The sequence below is a fragment of the Prionailurus bengalensis genome, chromosome B1 (genome assembly GCF_016509475.1).
Source record: "Prionailurus bengalensis isolate Pbe53 chromosome B1, Fcat_Pben_1.1_paternal_pri, whole genome shotgun sequence".
Lineage (NCBI taxonomy): Eukaryota > Metazoa > Chordata > Mammalia > Carnivora > Felidae > Prionailurus > Prionailurus bengalensis.
This window is the reverse complement of record NC_057344.1, coordinates 44,461,001-44,473,894: the sequence shown is the minus strand read 5'-3', so window position 1 is coordinate 44,473,894 and position 12,894 is coordinate 44,461,001. Positions and strand designations below refer to the sequence as shown.

General features: G+C 35.9%; 1 protein-coding gene across 6 annotated transcripts in view; it reads right to left on the bottom strand.

Annotated features, from left to right (window-relative positions):
- Nucleotides 1-12,894, bottom strand: part of NSD3 (nuclear receptor binding SET domain protein 3) — a 118,175-nt gene that overhangs the window by 55,632 nt on the left and 49,649 nt on the right. For all 6 annotated transcript variants that reach the window (XM_043563980.1, XM_043563936.1, XM_043563955.1 and 3 more), the window contains exons 3-5: nucleotides 7,633-7,704; nucleotides 6,863-7,025; nucleotides 1,201-1,355 (exon numbers count right to left, since the gene is read on the bottom strand). In XM_043563980.1, coding sequence (XP_043419915.1) covers nucleotides 1,201-1,355; nucleotides 6,863-7,025; nucleotides 7,633-7,704 — 390 coding nt within the window. The remainder of the gene's footprint in view (nucleotides 1-1,200; nucleotides 1,356-6,862; nucleotides 7,026-7,632; nucleotides 7,705-12,894) is intronic.

Genomic DNA, 12,894 nt, shown 5'->3' with positions numbered 1-12,894 from the left:
AATCGGTTTCCATAGGTCTCTATCATTGTTGATCAGAAGACTTTGAGGTGGCAAAACACATAAGAAAACTTTGAATAAAAGTATGTGAGATGACCAAAGCAACTATGAATTCTCCAGGGGGTTAGACTGGAGGGAGTCCAAAATTAGCTAAGGAAACTATGAGAGGGGATGGTATATGTGGAACACTGATGTATAAATCTGTAAAATGTTAAGTCTGAAAATACTAAAATCCTCTGTGATAAAACTTAGCTTTTAAAGTGTAAAAATATGAACAATTTTGGAATCACAAGAGACCTATCCTAAAATTAGTTGAGTTTAAAAATGTCAACGAGATAGATTATCAAGAGTTGATGTCCTAATTCTAAAACATCCACCACCACAAACATATTTCTTGGTTCCATCAAGTGTGATCTTGGCTGAATCCATTGTTTAAGTTTTCTATGTCTCAATTTCTTCATTTGTAGAAATAGGAATAATAGTATCTACCTCACTTAGGTTGTTATGAAGAGTAAGTGAATTAAGATACATAAAATGCTTAAAATAGTGCCTGTCTCACAGTAGGTGCTCACTAAATATTTCAGAAGCTTTACTTTCACAAAACAATTTACTAAATAAGACTAAAGAGAATTATGAAAAGATGTTGAAATAGGAAAAAGAATAAAATTCCCTGGCAAAATCAACATTTCACTAGCATCTTCTAGTCTTATGTACAGTAATTCAATTCAAAACAGAATCCTGGGGCGCCTGGGTGGCGCAGTCGGTTAAGCGTCCGACTTCAGCCAGGTCACGATCTCGCAGTCCATGAGTTCGAGCCCCGCGTCGGGCTCTGGGCTGATGGCTCAGAGCCTGGAGCCTGTTTCCGATTCTGTGTCTCCCTCTCTCTCTGCCCCTCCCCCGTTCATGCTCTGTCTCTCTCTGTCCCAAAAATAAATAAAAAACGTTGAAAAAAAAATTAATAAAAAAAACAAAATAGAATCCAACAATGTATTAAGCAGAGTTCAAGTTCTTAATAGTACTCTAATGTTGTTTATATGAAATATAAAACTTACCAACATAAAAATAAGTTATTAAAACTGAACTTAGGTTAAAATAACAAATCATTCTAACAACTGTCTGAATTTAAGTATGAAAAATTCTACTAAATTATTAAGTTCCCTAACAACCATATTTGATTGGTAATGTTAATACGTTGTCAGTTACCTTTTGTTTCTCAGAGTGATTGCTGGCTTGTTTGGTTGCTTCAGCCAATAATTCTTCATACTGTTTATGACCCTTATACTCTCGTACTCGCTTTTCATGAACCCAGGCCCTCTCTGGCTGGTTGCTAAAAAATTGGACGTGATATTCCCGGGCACCTGTAAGAAAAAATTCTTACTAAGCATTTCAGACCATAAGCATCCACATATACTCTGCCAATAATGTGAACCTAAGCCAGGCTCCCTAGCATTACTCCTATTAAAACTTGTACACTTTGCATTGTCCAAAGATATAATCCAACACCAGCCAATTACACAACTAATAGTTACTGTAAAAAATCACTCCCGAGTGATTAAAATTAGTACAGCAAGTTTTAAGAGAAAGGAAATCAGAAATTCTGCTAATTATCAGATTTTTTATCTTGGTTACACAACTTACTTTTCCTTGTCTTAAACCTTTTTACAAACAAATCTGTGTCTAAATAAATATTTTCTTCCTTCCAAAAATGTATAACATATTTTCTTGGACTTTAAAAGTGCCTGTCAGGGGCGCCTGGGTGGCAGTTGGTTAAACGTCTGACTCTTGATTTCGGCTCAGGTTATGATCTCACGGTTGGTGAGTTTGAGCCCTGCATCTGGCTCAATGCAGAGAACACAGAGCCTTTTTGGGATTCTCTCTCTGCCCCTCTCCCATTCTCTCTCTCTCTCTCTCTCTCAAAAATGAATGAATGAATGAATGAATGAATGCTGGTCAAATTGCTTTTCTGGACATATAAAAGTGCGCTATACAAACAGGGGAGGGGAAGAGGCCACAGACTCACGGATCCTGTAAGGTCAAAACTATCTTTATAATAATACCAAGATGTTATTATTGTTTCACTTTGTTGACATTTGCACTTAATACTACAGGAACGATTGCAGATAAGACTGCTGGCATGTTAGCAAAAATAAAACCAGAGAGTGACACCAAACTATACTAGTATCACATTCTTCACAACCACACACTGGCAGTTAAAAAAAAAAAAAAAAAAAAAAAAAAAGCCAGTTTTATTTAATGTCCTTCATGATGCAGTAAAAATGATTAATTTTACTAAATCTCAACCCTTGGATACATGTCTTTAATATTCTATGTGATAAAACGGGAAGAATGCATAAAGTACATACTGAAGTGTGACAGTTATCTTGAGGAAAAGTACCTGTGCGGTTGTTTGAATTGCAAGGTCACTGGCCACTTTTTCACAAAACACCATATTTCAAAGAATGACTGGCAGAAAACCTATGATTATTTGAAACTGAGCATCTGGCAGATATTTCCTCAAAAGCAAGTTTGCTCTTTCAAGGAAATTAACTGACACTACTTGTGCCAATAATAAAATTTGATCTTTCAAGCAAAAATTACCAGTATTTATCCCTGTGAGTCTTCCAAATTCCTAATAATCAAAGAATTTTCTGATGAAATAACTGGTCATGTAAACTAATATGATTTAAAAACACATCTATAGAGGAATGTGTCAACATTTGGAAGATATGTCTCACTTGGTAAAACCAATATTTTTTAAGTGGCCAATATATGATATTACAAAATCATGTAAAGTAAAAGATTCATTCAAAGTGCAAGACAGGGGGCGCCTGGGTGGAGCAGTCGGTTAAGCGTCCGACTTCAGCCAGGTCACGATCTCGCGGTCCAGGAGTTCGAGCCCCGCGTCGGGCTCTGGGCTGATGGCTCGGAGCCTGGAGCCTGTTTCCGATTCTGTGTCTCCCTCTCTCTCTGCCCCTCCCCCGTTCATGCTCTGTCTCTCTCTGTCCCAAAAATAAATAAACGTTAAAAAAAAAAAAAATTAAAAAAAAAAAAGTGCAAGACAGAACCAACGGATTCTAATGTAACAAAGTGCAAAAAGTTTATTGATATGATTTTAGGCTCTCTATTCCAACTTACCCACCACTTGTTGAGTATGGGTATAATATCAGAGAAATATATCCACAATTATCTAAAAAGGCTATTAAAATACACTATCCCTTTCTGACTACGCACCTGAGGCCAGATCATCTTCATATATTTCAACCAAAACAACAAATCATAACAGACTGAATGTATAGGCCGATATGAGTATCTAGTATCTTCACTTAAGTCAGACAGACATTAAAGAGATTTGTAACAATGTAAAATGATGCTCTTCTTCCTCATTAATATTTTTGAGAAAATAGTTATTTTTCATAAAAACATAATGATAACATATAATGTATTATTATTTGAGAGAGAGAGAGAGAGAGAGAGAGAGAGAGAGAGAGAGAGAATCTTAAGCAGTTTCCGTGCTCAGCCTGGAGTACAGCATGGGGCTCAATTCTACCACCCTGGGATCATGACCTAAGTGGAAATCAAGATTCAGACACTCAATCGATGAGCCACCCAGGCAGCCTAAAAATGTTCTAAAATTAGATGTAGAGGGGTGCCTGGATGGCTCAGTTGGTAAGTGTCTGACTCCTGGTTTCAACTCAGGTCATGATCTCATGGTTGGTTAGTTCCAGTCCTGCATTGGGCTCCATGTTGTCAGCGTGGATTCTCTCCCTCTCTAAGTGCATGCACACACACTCTCTCTCTCTCTCAAAATAAATAAATAAATAAATAAACATTAAAAAAATACTTTATAAAAAATAAATAAATAAAATTAGATGTAATGCTGGCTGCACAACTCTGTAAATGTACTAAAAAATCACTGAATTGCACGGAATTGGCATGTAATACATATATCAAAAAGCGGTTATTTTAAAAACTACTGCAGAAAAAGAACATTAAAAATATCAGAATACACTTTTAATTAATTTAAATTTTTAAAAATTTCTAAGTTCTCAGAATTCCAGTTTTCTCAATAATGCAAACAAAATGAGTTCTTCCAGCAGTAAAGTAGAAGATTGTCCAGGGGATACCAGACCAAATTAGATTAATTCATAAAACTAAACACTTCCTTTGAAACACAGATGCAGCATAAATTGTGCTTTCACTTATATCCCATAAAAAAGCTGAAATTAGCAGGTTTTCATAAAGTAACTACAGGTGAAACTATATAATCTGAGAAGCATGCTCTAAGGGGAGAGAATTAAAGAGCTTGATAATTATCACATGATAATAATATCTCAGAGAGCTCTAGAAGCCCAGATAGGTACATAGATTATGTTATTTAAAAAGGTTTGGCCCTAAAAGACACAAGAAAAGATGCTCATCGTCATTTATCATCAAGGAAATGCAAATCAAAAACTACAATGAACTATCATCTTACACCTGTCAGAATGGCTAAAATTAACAACACAAGAAACAACAGGTGCTGGCAAGGATGTGGAGAAAGGGGAACCCTCTTACACTGTTGGTGGGATTGCAAACTGGTGCAGCCGCTCTGGAAAAAAATATGGAGATTCCTCAAAAACATGGAGATTCCTTAAAAACAGAACTACCTTATGATCCAGCAATTGCACTACTGGGTATTTACCCAAAGAATACAAAAATACTAATTCAAAGGGATCCATGCACCCTTATGTTTATAGTAGCATTATTTACAATAGCTAAGATATGGAAGCAGCCCAAGTATCCATCAATTGATGAATGGATAAAGAAGAAGTGGTATATATATACAATGGAATAATACTCAGCCATCAAAAAGAATGAAACCTTGCCATTTGCAACGACATGGATGGAGCTAGAGGGTAATATGCTAAGCAAAATAAGTCAGTTAGAGAAAGACAAATACCATGTGATTTCACTCATACATGGAATTTAAGAAACAAAACAAGCAAAGGGAAAAAAATAAGAGAGAGACAAATCAAGAAACAGACTCTTAATTATAGAGAACAAACTGATTTGTTATCAGAGGGGAGGTGGGGGGCGGATGGGTTAAATAGGTGATGGAGATTGAGAAGTGCACTTGTGACGAGCTTTGGGTGATGTATGGAAATGCTGAATTACTATATTGTACACCTGAAACTAATATAACACTGTATGTTAACTGGAATTAAAATAAAACTTTTAAAAAAAGAAGGCAGCTTGCTCCTTTTGGGAAATCCTTGTCCCTTTCTTCTCCCATTCATAAAATCATAGATTATTAAACCTTCAAGGTATTTCAGAGATTACTAGTCCAACACTCTGAGTAATAAGTAATAAATGAAAGAACTAGTACTGACTGCCTTCCTCCAACCTTGGTAAATTATGACTAGGTGAATTCAATTAACTTTCCTTTCAATACACAGTATGTTTAAGAGTGGAGGTTCTGGATATGTCTCTCTGAAACTCTATTTACTTATTCAAAACATAAGGATAATAATAGTACCTACTTCATAGTGTTGCTGCTATGTGGACTGCATAAAATACGTAAGAGAAATGCTTAACATAGTGCCCTCCACAAAAGTAGACATTCCACAATGCTGGTTTTTTTTGTTTTTGTTTTTTTACGTCTGCTCCATTGATGCTTCCAGTTACCCAACCTTTAATTAGCAGGTTATAATGACAGATAATTACCTCCTGTACCAGGGCAGATTACTGGCTATGTAGCACAAAAGTTATAGATATGGCTGATCTTGTCACAAATCTGAATTGCAAGACTTATGTAGACATTTTTTTCTTTTCATAACAATGAACAGGAAGCAAGAAAGAAATTTTAAAGAGAAAAATAGGTGCAGAGTTGTCACAAACAATAAGGAACTCAACATGTAACAAGAGTTCACAAAACAAATATCCAGAAATAAATTCCAAGCTCAAACCTTCCTCTGACTAAGCAAGTCCATTCCAAATTCTAGAATCCCAATAATCTAGTCAACATGTTTTGGTCAAACCCATGAAAAGAAATGGAGAAAAGTTAGAAAACATCTTTTTCTTAACATTAATATTCCTAAGGTAGGATTCTATGCTAAATAGCTAGATTCAAGCTGTACGTCTATGTTGTATTGAATTTATAAGGATGTCTCAGTAAATTTACAGATTAAAAAATGGATTGAAGGAGGCAAAAAAAGCATTGTGAAAATTTCATCAGGATTGAAAACACTGTGTGGGTAAAAAATTACTATCCATAGTAGTCAATGATGAAATAAAACGTACAGCGAGAAAGCATGGCCCAAATGCCCACTAAGCTCATATAAGACATCTTTTTTTTTTCCCCATATAAGACATCTTATTACTTACCCATCTGCTTTCTTTTGGAATTCATATGAGAGGTCAGTCAGATAAAGGTTTTTTAAAGAAGCAGCACGAAGAAATTATAAAATGCAGAGTGGTAAAAGGGAAAACAAGGACTGTCTCAGGTGTAGAGGCTTTCTGCCCATTAAGATGACCAGAATTCTATCACTAGTAATTAAAAACTGATATTTTGGGGGCACCTGGGTGGCTCAGTTGGTTAAGCATTCGATTTCAGCTCAGGTCATGATCTCACAGTCGGTGAGTTCAAGCCCTGTGTGGGGCTTTGTGCTGATAGCGAGGGCCTGGAGCCTGCTTCAGATTCTGTGTCTCCCTCACTCTCTTCTTCCCCACTTGTGCTCTGTCTCTGTCTCTGTCTCTCAAAAATAAACATAAAAAAGCCCTGATATTTTGGTGTCAGATTGTATTATGTGCACACTCTTATATACAATATTTAAGATTCAATCCCCCCCCCACCTTTTATTTAATATCTATTTATGCCTTTAGTTACCTCTTGTGTTAATTTTGGTATGAACCTCGAGCTGGGGATCACTTGAAACCATGCAAGGCCACCAAGGATAGGTTCCCACCTTAGACCAAACAAGATCGCCAACCTGGAACTTAACACCAGCTGACACTTCTGTTGTTGGAACAGAAGATAATATTGGCTGAACCTACAGGAAAAGGTCATAAAACTTCATTAGCAGACAAAGTTAAAAAAAGACATTATGTACAAGTACATTAAACATGTTAACCTAGTAAAATTTATCTTCAATTATATTTTCCCTGATACCTATCCATAACTAGCAAAAAGGAAGAGAAGGAAAACAATAAGCTTCACTCCAAATATTGAAAATAGGACTGATATTCTTGATGTCTTATCGATAAGAGACCTTGAGAATTCACATAATCCATTAAAAAGGTGTCATAAAAATATTTTTGTAACTTTGTATGGTGACAGATGGTAATTACACATATTGAGGTGATAATTTTGCAATGTATACACATATCAAATCAATATGTTGTACACCTGAAACTAATACAATGCTACATGTTGATTATACTTTGATAAGAAAAAGTGGTCATAGTTTTGAAAAGGAGAATAATTCACTGAAAGTATCTACCTCTTAAACCAGCTCCAAGATTTATTTCAGTATAATTTCAGAAATCCAGAAGTATGGAACTATAATAATATGTGTAAACATGTGTTATATTTTAATCACCCTGCTTTCACCTTCTCACACCATACTTGATTAGACAGTATTCAATATAACAACTCACCGGGGGTTCCTCTTTTAGTACTGGATCGTCTCTTGGTTTTTCTGACACAGTGTCAATCCTCTCATTTGGTCTCTAGGTGAAAAGGTATAGATTAAAAAAAATAAAATGGCAGCCAACCAAAGAATAGTGACATACACAAAAAAGAATCAAAACTAAATCACAAAGAGAATAAAGGACATTTATTAACTGGATAATGTAGGTAGTAAGAATACAACGTATGCAGTGCACGATGTCTTAACATTCATGGTCTATTCCACGCCATAGCTGTATCTCTGATTTCTTATTTCATCACTTCTAAAACTTAATTTGTTTATTTTATTTATGTATTTATTTATTTAGACCTAACAGGGTGCAGAAAAATGAGTACTCTGAGATTGCTAGTAAGATATAACTTGGAATTTTCCTGGAGAGCAATCTGGCATGAATGAAAAGCCTTAAATTTTAAGACTCTGTTCCAGAAGTTCCACTTCTAAATACATATGTATGTTGAAAATGCGTGGAGAGGTATAAATATATACACACACACAGATATGCACATCAGTCCTATTTATAAAAGCAAATTAGAAAACAATCTAAATGTCTAGTAACATAAATTAGTTAAATACATTATAACTAGATAGCGAAGAAATATAAATGAATTTTAAAATGACATGGAAGAGGTGCCTGGATGGCTCAGTTAGTGAAGCATGTGATTCTTGATATTGGGGTTGTGAGTTTGAGCCCTATGTTGGGTGTAGAGATTACTTAAAAATAAGATCTTTAAAAAAAAAAAAATATATATATATATATATATATATATATATATGGACATGGGAAAATAATATAACATTTTTTGAAAAGAGCAAATCGCAAACCAATCTGTATAGTATGATTCCAATCTTGGAAAAATAATTTTTTCTAAGTACACAGAAAGAAAAACTAGAATACCACCAGGTGATGGAAAAAGTGATTTTTTTTGGTGTGCTTTTCTGTATTTGTCAAATTGTCTATGATAAACATTATTTTTCTAATCATAAAATCCACAAATAGGTTACTTAAAAATTATTTTTCTGGAACCCTTAGGGAAGACAATTTGGAAATATCTATCAAACTTCAAAATATGTCCCTCTTCAATCGAGCAATTATATTTTAGGGAACTATTTACAGAAAACAAAATGAGAAAATCTAAGCAGAGGATAGTAAGTATAGCACTATTCCATGTCAGTAATCTACATATCTATCAACATCTTCCAACTTTTTATTTTAAAATAGTCTGTATATGCCTTGAAAAGTATTTGATACATTTTATATCAAATTGATAAAAGTAGTTATCTTTGGGGAATGAGATCAGGGAAATGGTGAAGGAAGATCTATCTATCTATATATATTTTAAGTTTATTTATTTATTTTAAGAGAGACGGAGACAGTGTGAATGGAGGAGGAGCACAGAGATGGGGAGACAGAGAATCCCAAGCAGGCTCTGCACTGTCACCACCGAGCCTGAGGCTCGAACTCTCAGAATGATGAGATCATGACCTGAGCTGAAACCAAGAGTCGGACATGTAACCCACTGAGCCACCCAGGTGCTCCAGGCAGATCTATATTTTTGTGTTATTGGTACTTTCTGTATAAAGCATATTACTTTTATAATTAAAAAGATATTTAAGAGGCGCCTGGGTAGCTCAGTTGGTTAAGCGTCCGACTTTGGCTCAGGTCATGATCTCGCAGTCCGTGGGTTCGAGCCCCACGTCGGGCTCTGTGCTGACAGCTCAGAGCCTGGAGCCTGCTTCCAATTCTGTGTCTCCCTCTCTCTCTGCCCCTCTCCTGTTCATGCTCTCTCTCTCTCTGTCTCAAAAATAAATAAATGTTAAAAAAATAAAAAAAAAAAAAGATATTTAAAAAACTTCTCACTTGTCAAAGAACAGAATTTAATTTAGATGGCATAAAGAAAGATGTATGTATCAAATTAGGTCTTAGTTCCAATTTAAAAATATGAGTAATTCTAGAAGCTACTTAAAATTGTCAATTAATTCAGGACACTGTTGTAATACCAGTAAAAATAAAGTTTTATTAAATAAAAAATTGTAGAAAGATTTTTAACTACAAGGAAATGATAAGCCAGACTAATACCCTAAACTCCAAGTATCAGTCATTTACTCAACACTGCCTATGAATTTCCAGGCACTGTTCTAGAAGGTGGGTATGCAATGATGAAACTAATAGATTTGATCCATCACCTCAAAGAGCTTACAGTTGGGTAGGACAGACACTAAACAAATAAAAACATACACTTATACAATGTAAATGTATGAAGAGAAATAAAGGGGGGGGGTGCATCCTTAAATATGAAGGTCAAGAAAGGCCTTTCTGAAAAAGTAAATTGTAATCTGAGAATCAAAGGATGAATAGTCTAGTAAAAAGTGGGAAGAACATTCCAGAATGAAGTCATGGCATGTGTGCAGTTCCTGGGATTTAAAAAGGTAGAAATTTCAGGGGGTCTGGGTGCTCAGTCAGTTAAGCCTCCAACTTCGGCTTAGGTCAGGATCTCATTGTTCATGAATTTGAGCCCTACATCACACTCTATGCTGACAGCTCAGAGCCTGGACACTGCTTCAGATTCTGTGTCTTCCTCTTTCTCTGTACTTCCCCCACTCATGCTCTGTTTTTCTGTGTGTGTGTGTGTCTCTCTCTTTCTCTCTCAAAAGTAAACATTAAAAAAATTTAAGAGGGGTGCTTGGGTGGCTCAGTCGGTTGAACGTCCGACTTCGGCTTAGGTCATTATCTTGTGGTTCATGAGTTCAAGCCCCACGTCCGGCTCTGTGCTGACAGCTCAGAGCCTGGAGCCTGCTTCAGATTCTGTGTGTCTCTCTCTCTCTGCTCCTCCCCCTGCTTGCACTCAGTCTCTCTCTCTCTCTCTCTCTCTCAAAAATAAATAAAAACATTTAAAAAAAATTTTTTTTAATTAAGAAAAAAAAGGTAGAAATTTCATGGTAGGAAATTGTAATGGTAGGAAGGCCATTACAACTGACTTAATTGCCCAAAGGAGAGAGAGGTTACATGATGAGAGAGGGGAGACAGGGTACATTATGAGGGCCTCATAAGTATATTCAAATGTTTTATCTTAAGTGCAGTAAAAAGCTACTGAAGAGGATTAGGTAGAGAAGTAACACACACCACTTTATGCATTAAAGATCATGTTAACTATTATGCGGAAAATAGAAGCAAGAGGAGAAGCAGAATGTTTAATTAGGTTACTGAAAACAGCCCAGGTGAAAAAAGGTAGTGGCAACTTGTCAATGGGCATAAAATTCGCTGTCAGATGTGTCTGTGGTGGTACCACATAATCCAATAGGACACACTCATTGAGCAAGGAAAGAAAAATCTGTGTTCAAGTGGAAACTGTCTTCCTGATCACTGGTATAATAATAAAGCAGTTTGGAAATACTGTCCACATTTGCATAGTCCCTTTCAGTAGCTTCACTTCAATCTACAGATACAGCTTAAGCCTTCACCTTAACTTCTCATTCTTCAGCTACTGCAGGAAGACAAGACTGCTTGAGGAAGCACATATGTCGCTAAGAAAGTGAGTTGTCCTCCTCCGCACACTCACTCTTCATGATGTCTGGGTGTAAGGGATCTCTGTGACTCCTTTTGAGGGCAGACAGATAAGAAGTGACTCATCTTTGCCACACAACAAAATCCTACTATTATTGTAAGAACTGGTCTGAAGCCCATTAACATTCTTCCCTTTCTGGATTAAAGACAGGAGTTCCTTCAAAACCGTTTATTATTCAAATGCCTTATCTTTTTAAAAAAAAATTTTTTTTTACATTTATTTTTTTTTTGAGAGACAGAGTGAGACAAAGTGAGAGTGGGGGAGAGAGACCCAGGATCAGAAGCAGGCTCCAGGCTCTGAGCTGTCAGCACAGAGCCCGACATGGGGCTCGAACCCACAGACCGTGAGATCATGACCTGAGCCGAAGTCGGACACTCAACTGACTGAGCCACGCAGGTGCCCCTCAAATGCCTTATCTTTTTTTGATTGTTTTGGTTTGTTCCAGAATGCTCGCTTTTCAATTTCAGGCTAGCTTGAAACACTGTTAAAATCACTTTCACAGAACTAAAATTGTTTATACAGCCATTTTAAAAGGAAAACAATGGCAAGGGAGAGAAGCAAGCTTAAGATTTATTCTAAGGGGCGCCTGGGTGGCGCAGTCGGTTAAGCGTCCGACTTCAGCCAGGTCACGATCTCGCGGTCCGTGAGTTCGAGCCCCGCGTCAGGCTCTGGGCTGATGGCTCAGAGCCTGGAGCCTGTTTCCGATTCTGTGTCTCCCTCTCTCTCTGCCCCTTGCCCGTTCATGCTCTGTCTCTCTCTGTCCCAAAAATAAATAAACGTTGAAAAAAAAATTTATTAAAAAAGATTTATTCTAAGCTTTCAAGACTATATAAAAGAAAGAAAAATAAGAAAGTCAAATAAGGATGCTGAAATGATAAAAAGGAAATATACATTGCAAGATATGCTAATACATGGGCAAAATAGAAATATCTAGTAGGCATTTAGAGATCTACGATTTGAGCTCAAAAAAAAGGGTAAGAAGATAAACAGCATAGTATCACAAACACCAATTAAGGGAAGTTTTGAAGACAAAATGGTCACTGGAAGTCAAATGCTTAGGAGTCAAGAAAAATGAGTCAGAAAATGCCAACAGATAAAATACTTCTGGGTATAATATCCATTTTCCATTAGTTGTTCAAAGGATAGATAAGCTTAAAAGAGATTTAAATCAAGTAAGGACAAGAAATACCTTTTGGTACTAACAGTGTTGCGTTAGGAAGAGAGACTCTGAGAAAAAGATGACAGTGAGTTAGCTCTCCTTAGTTTTAAATTTTTGATTTTATGGGTATATACCTCTTTTTTACATTTTTAGTTGATTCCATATGGAAAGACCTATATTCCAGGAAAAAATAACAAGAAGTTTCTTAAACAGGAAAAAAAATGTTAAGAAAACAGCTAAAATAAAATTACATTATCCAAAATACTCCTTTTTAAAGAATTTGGTCTAGTACTTCTATTAAAACCCAAGAGATTTATTAAAATGAATAATATGCATCAAATCTAGAATTCCTAATCCCTAATAATTTTCAAAACATTAAGCAAAATCACATTCTTTTAAAAAACCCAAAATTTATGTCAACATTTAAGGTGGAAAGAAAAATTCAAAGGCAGTAAATTGTTCGTGCATCTTTCTGTATTACTTTCTAAATAACTATTTAAGGTCATAA